General features: G+C 34.5%; 1 protein-coding gene across 5 annotated transcripts in view; it reads right to left on the bottom strand.

Annotated features, from left to right (window-relative positions):
- Positions 1-12,899, bottom strand: part of MAN2A1 (mannosidase alpha class 2A member 1) — a 167,583-nt gene that overhangs the window by 77,721 nt on the left and 76,963 nt on the right. For all 5 annotated transcript variants that reach the window (XM_045566453.1, XM_045566454.1, XM_045566455.1 and 2 more), the window contains 4 exons: positions 9,255-9,457; positions 6,302-6,484; positions 1,663-1,777; positions 12-79 (listed from right to left, as the gene is read on the bottom strand). In XM_045566453.1, the coding sequence (XP_045422409.1) occupies positions 12-79; positions 1,663-1,777; positions 6,302-6,484; positions 9,255-9,457 (569 nt within the window). The remainder of the gene's footprint in view (positions 1-11; positions 80-1,662; positions 1,778-6,301; positions 6,485-9,254; positions 9,458-12,899) is intronic.

Here is a 12,899-nt window from a genome sequence, read left to right as displayed (position 1 = left end):
TTACAAATTACCTTGGCTCCGCACTCAGGGATATTATATTTTTTTGTGGCAGAGAATCTTGTGATTTTTGCTTGGAATCCTATAAAAATGAACAACAATTTTTTTACTTTACTTTTAAAACTTAAGTTTCAAAATTAACTAAGTAATAGTACCTTGAAAATCTTGAAAAGGGCACAATAGAAAAAAATCCTATTTCCAGCTACAAAAAGCCCATCAAAATTCAAAACAAATAATCTGTGTGTGCATGTATATGTGTATCTGTGTGTGTGTGTGTGTGTGTGTGTGTGTGTGTGTGTGTGTGTGTGTGCATGTGTTTAGACTTAAAATACAACATGTTACGGGGACAGAGTTTATAATTTAGGAATCAAATCAGAGTTCTAGAAACAATTCTTCTTTTTTTTTTTGAGACAGAGTCTCGCTCTGTTGCCCAGGCTAGAGTGAGTGCCGTGGCATCAGGCTAGCTCACAGCAACCTCAAACTCCTGGGCTCAAGCAATCCTTCTGCCTCAGCCTCCCGAGCAGCTGGGACTACAGGCATGCACCACCATGCCTGGCTAATTTTTCTGTATATCTTTAGCTGTCCATATAATTTCTTTCTATTTTTTTAGTAGAGACGGGGTCTCACTCTTGCTTAGGCTGGTCTTGAACTCCCAAGCTCAAACAATCCGCCCGCCTTGGCCTTCCAGAGTGCTAGGATTACAGGCGTGAGCTAACCGCACCTGGCCGATTTCTAGAAATAATTCTGCAAAAAGCTTTTGTACCATACAGTGCATATCCTTAAGAGATGTATGTCCATTTCTTGCATGTTTTACTTTAATATAAAAATGTACAATCATGACTTGACTACAGGCATCAGTATATGAAAATGTCGAAGCTATATCTCTGATTCCAGATGGGTAAATTCAAAGTACATGTAAAATTCCAAAGCCCATCATTCATAATAGACTGTAATAATAAATAAATTACAATTTAAAAATATCTGAGTCGCCAAGTGGAAGCATATAGAGGGTTATAATGAGCCATTTTCTCAACTGTCTTGCTTGCTGCAGAACAGCATGTTCTACCTTTCCTAGCACTTTCTGTTTCATCAGCTCTTCTGATCCTAACAACAGCTCAAGGCAAGGCAGATATTATCTCACGTTCCAGATAAATGAAGGAGGGTTCAGGGATGTTCAGTAACTTTTTCAAGGCCCCAACAGTCAGTGCAGCGGTGAGGCTAATGCCCCTATCACTGCTCCCTTGTTACACACACTTCAGCACCACCCATAGCACTCAGTGGCCTCATCCTGAAACCACGAGACCCTTCAAATTCTAAAGTTCACATATCAAGGGGTTTCTAATTAAAGTCAAGTAAAATGTACAGTTGCCTTGCAATATCATCTTAATAATATTCTAAAAGCCTACATATTTCACATATTTTAAAATACATTTGTTTTATTTGTCATGCTTAGATTTAGTCAGCACAAAATACATATTAAAAGTCAAATACTGACACAGAAAAGAAAATACAGGTAATTTACATGAAGTAATACCAATTCTCTCAAATAATATACAAAGAAATAATTATATTTCAATGTCGCTTTTCATTAACTTCTCATCCCCTTTTCTAACAAAAGAACAAAAGAATCACACATTTTTATGAATATAGAAGAGATCGCCTCACCATGTCTAAGAAGGTATCAGAAGAGTAAGAGTCGTACAAATGTTTGTCCTTCAAAATAAGAAGAAATGCAGAACTTCCAATTATCTTTTCCAAAACAATTAATGAATGAAAGAGTCTGCAAACCAAAAATTTTATTAGTGTGAGAAGTAATTTTAAAATTTGCATACAATATTTTCAATTGCTTGAATAATGGCCAAATCACCATTGCCTTCATCTTGTATTCACAAAGTGAAATCTATCATGAATCTATACCAAACTGGCTCTTTTTTCTCCAGAATTAAATACTTAGAAAAAATGGTTAATCAGAAGATATCACTGATAAAGATTCATGAAAACTGAAAACTTTCTGGACACACTTGAAACATATAAATTTGTTCAAACCACTTTTATGATTAGTGTACCAAATAATAAGAATGCTCAACATGATTACCCCAGTAATTTTAAGGCTGCCTATCAAAAAACAAGGATTTGCTACTTTATTTTAGACAAAACTTTAACAAGGGTTGGAACAACAGCAAAAGAAAACATGGGGTTAACTTAAATTAAAATTAAATTAAAATTCCATCAGTACACAAGCCATTCCCCAAGAATTAAAATAGGTATTGTGTTGAATTTAGTTTCATGTTCTTGTTTAAAAGAATTAGAAAAAAGAGAGCTTTTCACAGCTCTGGATGATGAAATTGTCTATCCTTGTTCCTTTTCTTGATCATTGAAATTATTAACTGTATTCAAATTGTATTTTTATGTCTGAGGAACCAACAGGCTGTTTAAGAATCTATTGATTCAAGATCAATTCTGGAATGTAACCTTGGTACCTCACCAGCTATTACTAAATAACTACGACTCGTGGGAAAAGAACTTGAAGTTTTTTTTCAAATTCAATCATGTTTTCTTAAGGCTTTAGAGACCAGGCATCAGTAGGTAAATTTATATTAGGCAAATCTGCAGAGAATACTTGCTAATCGTGTTTTCAATCAACCATGGGAATGAATCTATTATGTTTATAGAGCAAGTGTATTATTTTCTCCAATACAAAAAGCAACTGTGGATCTATGACCTTAAAGACATTTTCGTTGTCATGTAACAACAACAAAAATCTGTAAAAGAATTAGAAATAACTTCTTTTTTGCAGAGCTGTAAGATTTCCTTCAAAGATGTAAGTGATCATGATCAATATTGTCAATTAGATATATTTACATAGTAAATCTATCATTTTAATACTAAAATCTTACAGATTTGAATTCATGCTGTCATCCAATTTAATTTCTCAATATATTTAAATGTTTTCCTAGATAGTACTAAGTGTTCTCACCAGACTAAAAAATCGTAAGAATAAATACAGTCCAGTTATGGAAATAAGTCACTCATTCTAGGTTTATTTCTATTACCTACATGGCTGTCTTTATTAGGCAGCCTGAACCTGCAGAGTAACAGTGATGTTCTCCGCCAGCTAAAAGCCTATATACATTACAGTGTATTAAGGAGTCCTAATTAAACTGAGTGAAAGCCAGAAATCAATGTTTGCATCCTAAAGGCACACACGCAGCCTTCTGCTGAGATGAGCACTAAAGACTTCAGCACAGCATTCCCCAAACGCTTCCTCACTGTGTATAAAGCTGATTTGCTTAAAACAAAACAATACACAGTAAGTAAGTTTGAGAAACACTGGGTAAAGCAAAAACGTAAATGTTTCAACATTTCATTAATATGTGATTTCTCAGGGCCTCTAATTTCCTATCATGTACTTATCCTATTAATATGGAACACAGTGGAAGAAAAAAATCACTTAAGAATCACAGTTTTCTAGTTTGTTGTCATTGCTGTTGTTCTTAACGAGATTGTCTGTCATTCGACAATTTGATCTATATGTTAGGACCCTCATGCTTGCCCTTTGTTCAGTTTTCTCCTACCTACCATAAATACAAGTTAGGAATAATTGGTCTAATTCTAAACATTTCTGGATTTGACCTCATTACCATTTCTTCTTCCCTTCCACATAAGCCCTATTATTGACTTTTAGTTCGAATGTCCATTACAAACACTATCCCAGTCTAATTTCTTTTTCCATGCCATAATCAGAATTAACCTCCAACTTTGCCATTATATATTCTTGCTTACCAGTTTATAATTATATAAATATTTAATCTATTGTTGAGAGCGTGACTCTCAGAGTTACTCTAGTACGGTAGAGGAGAAAGAAGAACCTGGATCCCTGATAACATTGTGGAGCTTCATACCTAAATCAGTTACTTGCAGATTTCTTTCACAAGACATAAAAATAAGCAGGATAGGATTTATTCTGATTCAGGTTGCTATTACTTGCAGCCAAATGCCATCCCTAACTCATACACTTGTTCATAGGGGCATCTCTGTCAACATGTGAATGAATAATAGTCACAAGTCCAACCACAAGAGAATACCCAATACTAGTTGCCTCTTTGTTGATAATTCTCCAACTTTTGTTTCAAAATTTCCTCCTTAAAATCTGTGCTAACGACGTGATAATTGTGTACAACTTTTCAATGAAGCGTGAAGTGCTTGCATAGCAAATTTGCAAATGCCAAATACAGCTTGAGATTTATTGTTTTTTTCTCTAAAAGAGAATTCTATTCAGTATAGGGAGGGTTTATTTTTTAGCTTTTTATAAGCTAAAAGCAATACAAACATATGGAGCTTTTTATTAATATAAGCTAAAAGCAATATAAAACATATGGAGGAACTAATGACAGGCCTTCAGGAAAGGTCATGAGACACAAAATGTTCTGCAGCAAAAACTCAATGACCTTTACCCAAATCTCTTTCAATATGGCAGCCAGAGAGAGCAAGTAGACAGTATAAGAGAATGACTTCTCCATGTCCTCTTAGGAGCTCTGCTCTGATCGGATCTGATTCTAAGGAGGCTCACTTTTAAACGCTCAACAAACCACGGCAGGAGCAGGTGAAAAGGAAAAATTGAGGATCTGAACTTACTTTCAAAAATGCTTTCTGTGGGAGAAATACTAACATCATTATCACCGAATGAGTGTTTTCTACTTTAACACCAGATCAGCCTCAATCCAAATATATTTGCCACAAGAATACTGATAGTCAAGACACTGCATTGAATATATATTTAAAATATATATATATTTTAAGGACTGAAGTCCAGTAATGAAAGCTCAAAATATTTTTCCCCTAATTTCTAGAAAGCCATTCAAAATATTATAACTAAATATTTAATCAACATTTGCCACGATTAGTAATAAAATTTGTGGGTCAATTTTTTTTTTTTTTTTTTGAGGCAGAGTCTCACTCTGTTGCCCGGGCTAGAGTGCCGTGGCATCAGCCTAGCTCACAGCAACCTCAAACTCCTGGGCTCAAGTGATCCTCCTGCCTCAGCCTCCCAAGTAGCTGTGACTACAGGTACACGCCACCATGCCCGGCCAATTTTTTCTATATATTTTTAGTTGTCCAGCTAATTGCTTTCTATTCTCTTAGTAGAGATGGGGTCTCGCTCTTGCTCTGGCTGGTCTCGAACTCCTGAGCTCAAACTATCCGCCCACCTCAGCCTTCCAGAGTGCTAGGATTACAGGTGTGAGCCACCGCGCCCAGCCGTGGATCAATGTTTTAACATTGATTTTATGTACTGTGTATACTTCTCTCATACAGCACTAGTTATAATAAAGATATTTACTTCTTAAATCTATTAAGAGAATCGCAGTATATTTTAAATGCCTTTAAATTATTAATAATTTAAAATATTATCAAAGCATAACATTGTTGATATAAAAACTATATGGAAGACATAATTGTTTAAATTCAAGTTTTAAAAAAAATAGTCAAATCTCCTTCCCCAATATAGGATCTCCCTCTGCACTGACACCAATGAATGGTCATCTAAACTGTGGTATGATGATAGAGAACTCACCATCACAAAGGGTAATCCATTGTTAGAAATATCTATTGTTAGAAAGCACTGTTTACAAAGTCCTTTGCTATTCTGAGATGACTGTATGCATTGTTTCTAATTCTTTCATACAGAAATAACTGAGCTTCTACTCCCTCACTCATCTGACAGCCCTTCAATGAGTTGAAGACAGTTTTGATATCAACACCTAGATTCCCAATTGCCTATATCATCCATATAGGACAAGGTTTCCAGGGCCGTCTCTTTGCCAGTTATGCTTCTCGGCTTATTCTTTTTTGTCAATGTCCCTCTAACAAAAAAGAAGAAGTATCTATGAACAACTGCATATGAAACAGGATGAGATTAAACTGATTTCCAATGAAGTGAGACTCTATCTCCCTGAATTATAACTATGATTTGTTTGATACCAAATTCCTGGTCAAGATAACTCCAATCACCACACTGTATTTAGGAGAAAAGGATCAGCTTTACACAGCAGTAATAATGTTTTATTACCATATTTGCAGAAATGCACTGCAATAAAATGTTGGGGCAGCTAGGACTACTTTCTGTCAACAGATTGCTTAAAAAATGCTTTGAAAATTGGTGATGTTTTGCTATAGCAATACTTCGAAGGGATATCATTGTTAATGTGGTCTGATATGCACTAACAACTCCATCAAAAGATATACTCTTATGACCCAAAATTTAAAAAGATTTTTTTTAAAGAAGATTTTTCTGTAATTACATTACCTGATACCATAATCCACAACCACCCAATCTTTTGCCGTTCCTGTGATAGCATCATGGTGTTGAAACAGTCCCAGATTTCTTCTGGCTTCTGTTAGTGACTTGTAATGTGATGAGGAAAGAAATTTATTTATCTTGTATTTCTCAGCTCGTCTCAGGGCAACATAGTAAAGAATTTCAGCAGCCCTAATTGCATAAAACAGTCATTGATTTTTATTTCAAAATACATATTTTAGTTTACAATCTAAAACATGTAACCACTGACACTTTAAATGGTTTTCAAAATCCACAATTTCAGTACAATTTATGAAAAAGATAATGATAATAAACATTTATATAAAACCACCATGGTATCCATATAATACACCTAAATCCTCAATCATCAAAGAACACTATGACTACACTGATACCAGGGCCCTTACTTTAGATGGTCCTGGAAAGAAGCCAGCACCTGTTGGCAGCAAGATAGGTTTATCTGTGTATAACACAGTGAAAAAATACCTGAACATGGCAGTAAGCATTGGATAAATGTCTCTGTCTATTCTTTTCTCCCAGAGCAGCATAGACAGATACCATGAACATCATCAGACAGCCCCTTACTCTCACACTGTACATGAATAGGCGAGATGGCAGAGAAAAGCGTGGTCATGTGAGCAGGACACTCGGAGGAAAGGAGAGACAGAACATGATGGCCCAATAATAGCTCAGGGGCAAGGGTTAGCTCCAGTTTTGAATAATAACATACAATATAGAGAACTTAATAATGTAAACTGAAAAATGATAAACAGGACATCATTTCTCATGTATTTTAAAGAAAAAAAATATTTTAACCTTACAATAGCTTTTGAGTAAGAAGAATATGGGGGCTATGATTTCCACCTTTAATTTTTTTCATCAGAGGATGTGGTTCAAGATAAGTTTCTACAAAAGTTCTTTTAAAAGAGACACGGCTTGATAAAGTGAAAAGTATAAGGAGGCTCTATATGCCAAACATGGTAAAGACAATGGAGAGAAAATCAAAGCAGTTGAAAATGCATCAAGATTCAGGAAAAAGGAGATATTAGAAGAGTGTGTTTGTAAAAAAACAACCAAACAACAACAACAACAAAAAAACATGAATTCCTCTCAATTGTGGAAATAATCAAAGGATGGTAAACAATCTCTACTTATAAATTCTAACCCTTCTGAAAATCATGGCATGAGAATAAGTTTGAATTAAGTAAATTGTACATATATGTTCATATATATTCATGGCAAATACTCCTGATTTTGAAGGGAATACATACTCATATACAGATAACCCACTGTGGTAAAAAGTGGATTTTGGAAATACTGTCTTCTTTATACTTTTCCATTTTATCCTGATTTTACAAATGAGCATAAAGCTGAAATATTACTATTTTCTGACAATAAACTTATTTTCAAATAAATACATTTGGAAATTCACAACTATTGTATAGCATTTTGCCTTGTTTTATTTTAAAGTAGTGGAATTTTCAAAATATATTACTAGCAGTAACCACTATGCCTTGAACATGTTCAATAAATTAAGATTAAACCAATATTCATAATTCTAAGCCACTAAAAAAACTTCACACTTAAAATTCACTAATTCAGCAGTCCAAAAGAATCTACTTCATTTTATTATAGAAAGTAGAATAACATAAGAGATAACTGGGTGACATTCTATTGGGCAAGAATGCATAAGCAATATAACATATAAACACTATTTTATTATAAGTGTAATAAGATCTATTCCTCTAGCATATCCTAAATAATAGTCAAAGGTTAGGCTTTTCAAACAATATCAGCAACAGAAAAGTAATAATAATAAAAACACACATTACTATACCAAAGTACAACTCTTGAGGAACTCATGATTTTTATAAAAAGCTCTTCCAAAATGTACTCAATGTCCGCTAGTATATAAAAGAGGGTAGGTATGATCTAACTTTTTGTTAATAGCAAGACTCATCACAAAAATGAATTACTCTCCTGGGCTACTTATAGAGAAAGCCTCAGGAGCCCCTGGGGTATTAATAATTTATCTTTACCAAAAAACAGACACAGTTACTTAGAACCACGCTCTCCAGTATGATAGCCACCACTCACACACGGCTATTAACACTAATAACACTATTTCAATTAATTTAAATTGAAATTAGATGAAAAATCAGTTCATCAGTCACACTGGTCACATTTCAAGTGCTCAAAAGTCACTCCTGTCTACTGCCTACCATACTCAACAGTGCAGAAATAGAACCTATCACTATGGAAAGTTCTGTTGGACAGTGATCGAAAGTTCTACTGGATAGTGCTACTTTAGTGCTTTTATGTTTTCTATTGACTTTTCTGTCTTCTTGTACCCATTTACTTTTTCGACCAATCACTGTCTGCCCCAACAATTCTCTTTTTTAAAAACTTTGTTCTTCTAAGCAGAATATCATAAATATAGAAATGTGTTCCAAGTAAGTAAATAAGAATTGCGATGGAGCCACTGAAGTCCTCCCACATATAAAACACATTAATTTTAGATTGTGTACTTTGAAGCCCACATTTTGGCTACTGAGAGGTCCTACTTGCTTCTTGGATCCTCAACTATGTTTCCAACAATTCAGCCCATCAGATTACTGTCTTGGAGATAACCCATGATGGTGTCACTGAATATTAACATGATATGCAAATAATATCGATAAATTAATTAGAAAAATACAAAATGCAGAATACAACTCCTAGAAAATCTAATTAAACTACTTTTCTTTCCAGAACAAAAACCCATGTAATAATTTGATTATACTTTGGAGACATATTTCTGATTGCATTAAAATTTCACAATTACATTAAGCACATCATTAACACTACATAAATGATGTATATCATGCAAAACTCTACAAAAACGCTACAAGAATATAAATGCAGCGAATAAATAAATGTAGCTATCTAAGGGAAAATGTACCTTAGATGGGATTCCATGATTCTATCCATTCGTTTGTAAAAGGGTCTGGATGTAAAGTAGCCACTCCAGTAATGATCATCTCGGTCAGCGTAAGTGAAAAAGTCTCCACTTAGAATAGGAAACATCGACTGGCTCTTCTCTTTCTGATTTGCAGCTGCTTTATCCAGTGCATCGAAATAATCTGATAAAGTTCCAAACTGTATCTAGTTAAAAAAAAAGTTGTACCTCAATTATTCATTGTTACCTGAAAATTATTTACTTCTCACACTAGAAGGAAAAGTTAATAAATATTTAAGATGTGCTTCCTTCCAAGTTAACATGAACATATAGCTCAGATTTTACAAAAATCAGAAGCAGGGAGGAAAGTATCAGTGACTCTTTCTTTTACTTGCATCAAGTCACAAATTAAACAGGAGAAAGCTTGTACAGCTGAGCAGTTAGGAGAGCTATCTGGATCTGCAAATGTGTGGATATGAAAACTTACATATCTCTAGAATTTCAAAGGGTGTAGGAATCTGGGCGTGGAGTAATCCAGATGAAGGAAGGATGAAGGCAGTGGCAAATATAAAAGACACATATTTTGAATAAAATATACTAGAAGTCTGGAAGAACAGTTTTGTTCGCCATAAAGAATTTCATATATCATACCCACCCCTGCCTGTCATCCCCCTGCCCCAGTTGAGTTATTGTAAGGGAGAAGGGAGAGACTTTAATAACAGCAAGGCATTGGAAAAAACCAAACTTTCTCTACCAGCAGGTAACACCAAGTAGAAGTAAAACACACAAAGAGTAACAACAACGGCAAGGCTGACTGCTCACATGCACAGGTCATTCTAACCAATGATTTAAACTAGCAGTACCAAAATCCATTTTTATGAGTACAAACTATTCTACACATCAGAGGAAAAAAGAAATATCACACCAGACCTTATAAACAGATATTAAAAGGCAGTCTTGTTAAAAATAGATTATCCAACAGGAAATGTGTTCCTTTCAACAGAAAGATGCTGCTTCCTACCAAATACACACACAAAAAGATATTTTAAGTCATTTTGATTCAATGTAGCAATGGCATCGGTATGAATCTGATCTCTACCACTTATCTGATATGTGGTTTTGAGCATACAACATAATGTCTCTGTCCATCCCTGTGTTACAACAAATAGGGTTCTAAGTAAAAAACTTAACACATTGACTGCCATGTGAGTTGTATTTAACTCAGGCTAGCTTTGAGCCCAGGGCCTCATGAAGCAAAACCCTGCAGTTGGTTCATGAAAATCTTACTTGTTGATGTTCTTATGGTTACAATTAATATTGACAATTTAATTCTGAAAAGGTGGATTGTGTTGGATATAACTAACACACAGAAAACAACAAATTAGAAAGGATCGTTTTGTTTTAACAAAAGACCATGGCCCCAGGGAAAAATTTTTTTTCCTAGTGTGGTAGTCAATTTGTTAAAACCATGACTGGCAATGGTATAAGCTTTAGCTATTATTTTTCAATTGCAGAGGCAAAATTTCAACTGGAAATATTGACAGCAATGATATTAATAGGACAAATATAAGTTATTATAATCTAATTGTGCTGTAATAAATGTCTAAATCCTTACATTTATATTAAAGATAAGCAATTTTCAACTATACTATCTACTTTTATCTTGGCTTCAACAAATAAATATGATCTTGCGCAAGTTAATCTATTTGTGCCTCAGTTTCCTCATCTATAATGGGAATTACCATAGTGTCTACCAGAAAATGTTCAGAGAATTAAACTACTTAAATGAAGAAAAGCACTTTAAACAGTTAATGGCAAATAATAAGCACTTAATACATTTTAGCTAACATTATAAGCATTTTTATACTCAGTAACATTATGAGACAGCGGAATGTGTATGTGTATGTGTATGTGTGTAGCCATATAAGAAATGAGGGTCATGAATAAAAGGAAATATGGCATTAACTTTATATCCAGCAGGTACAGATGAGCTTGGGGAAATATACATAGTAACAGTGACAAAATGTTCAAAGATCTAAATATTTCTGAGTCTCACTTTCCTCACCTATATAGCAAGGGACTTTAGATGACAAAAATTTCTTTGAAATCAAAATTTAAGAATCTGTGACATGGTACAGAGTTAATATTAACAACAGAGTATACCCTTTTAAAATATTTCAATTAATTTTTGGTATGAGCCAGGATGAAAATACTTCTTGGCAATTTCCCAGAGCAAAGTTTACATAAATGGCCTAGTAGGCTCTGTCACAAACTTAATTCAATCTATAAGGATTAAAAAATAATCCTCTATCTGTGCTAGAATAGTTTCAAAATTAAGTTTTTAAAGTAAATTTTTCTAGAAAGTCTCTTGTTAGCTCATATAAAGTAAATATTTGGAACCCTTAAAATAAATAAAAATATTTAAATGTTTTTTTATATTAAAAGGCAACAAATTCAATCTTAAACATAAGAAAACTGTAGAAGTACAACACAGACAAATTGCATAAATCGTTAAGTAAATGATAACAAATGGCCAACTGTCTTGGCTAGTCCAATGTCAATTTTCAGCTATCTAAATTCAAGTTTTTACTTTTATTCTCCCTTTCATTAAAATAAAATAAATTTATGCTTCCAATTAAGACAAAAAATATTAAATGTCCCACAGAAAACAAATAACTAGATTAACTAGATCAGCGGTCCCCAACCTTTTTGGCACCAGGGACAGGTTTCATGGAAGACAGTATTTCTGCAGACCAGCAGGGGATGCTTTCAGAATGATTCAAGCGTATTACATTTATTGTGCACTTTATTTTTATTATTATTACACTGTAATATATAATGAAATAATTATACAACTCACCATAATGCAGAATCAGTGAGAGCCCTGAGCTTGTTTTCCTGCAACTAGACAGTCCCATCTGGGGTTGACGGGAGACAGTGATACCCAAAGCATGTTGCTTATGTCCAGTCTACTCTGTAATCTTGCTTTGGTTGCTGTCACTGCAGAAAATCCTGCTTCACAAAGATAGGATGTTGGAAAGGGATGTTTTTAGTGCTTTTGTGGCAATCTCAGGATATTCTGCCATGACTTTAATCCAGAATGTATGGAGATTTGGAGCTGTCTTAAACATACTTTTAAGGCCACTGTCATTTGAGATCTCAAGCAGTTGATCCTCTTCTAGCACAGACAAAGCCAATTCACCTGACTTACTCACTACGGGACGCAGATCCATTCCTTCCCACTTGGGAGTCTTCTGTGGTTGGGAAGTAATGCTCAGACTCTTTCAAAAGCTGAGATAGGTGATCATGCACCAGCTGGGAGAAACAATGCCCTGGCTCAGTCTCTATCAAAATCTCTGCTCATGTTTGAAACATGTCAAAAATCCCAATGTTCACTCATTGCCCCCATAATCCCAGTTTGGCTTTGAATGCAGCCACTTTATCTGCCAACTTGAACACAGTTGTTGTTCTCCCCTGAAGTAACAGATTGAGTTTGTTGAGCACATTGACTCTGTCACACAAGTAAGCAACTCTTGCGACTCATTCTATGTCACCAAAATGTGCTGATAGTGGCGACTGTTTTTCTAAAAGAAATCTCTAGAGCAGCTCTCGGAACTCCAAAACTCTGGCCAGTGATCTACCTTTAGA

This window comes from Lemur catta, chromosome 12 (assembly GCF_020740605.2).
Source record: "Lemur catta isolate mLemCat1 chromosome 12, mLemCat1.pri, whole genome shotgun sequence".
Lineage (NCBI taxonomy): Eukaryota > Metazoa > Chordata > Mammalia > Primates > Lemuridae > Lemur > Lemur catta.
The sequence above is the reverse complement of the archived record's forward strand: the minus strand, read 5'-3'. Positions and strand labels throughout refer to the sequence as shown.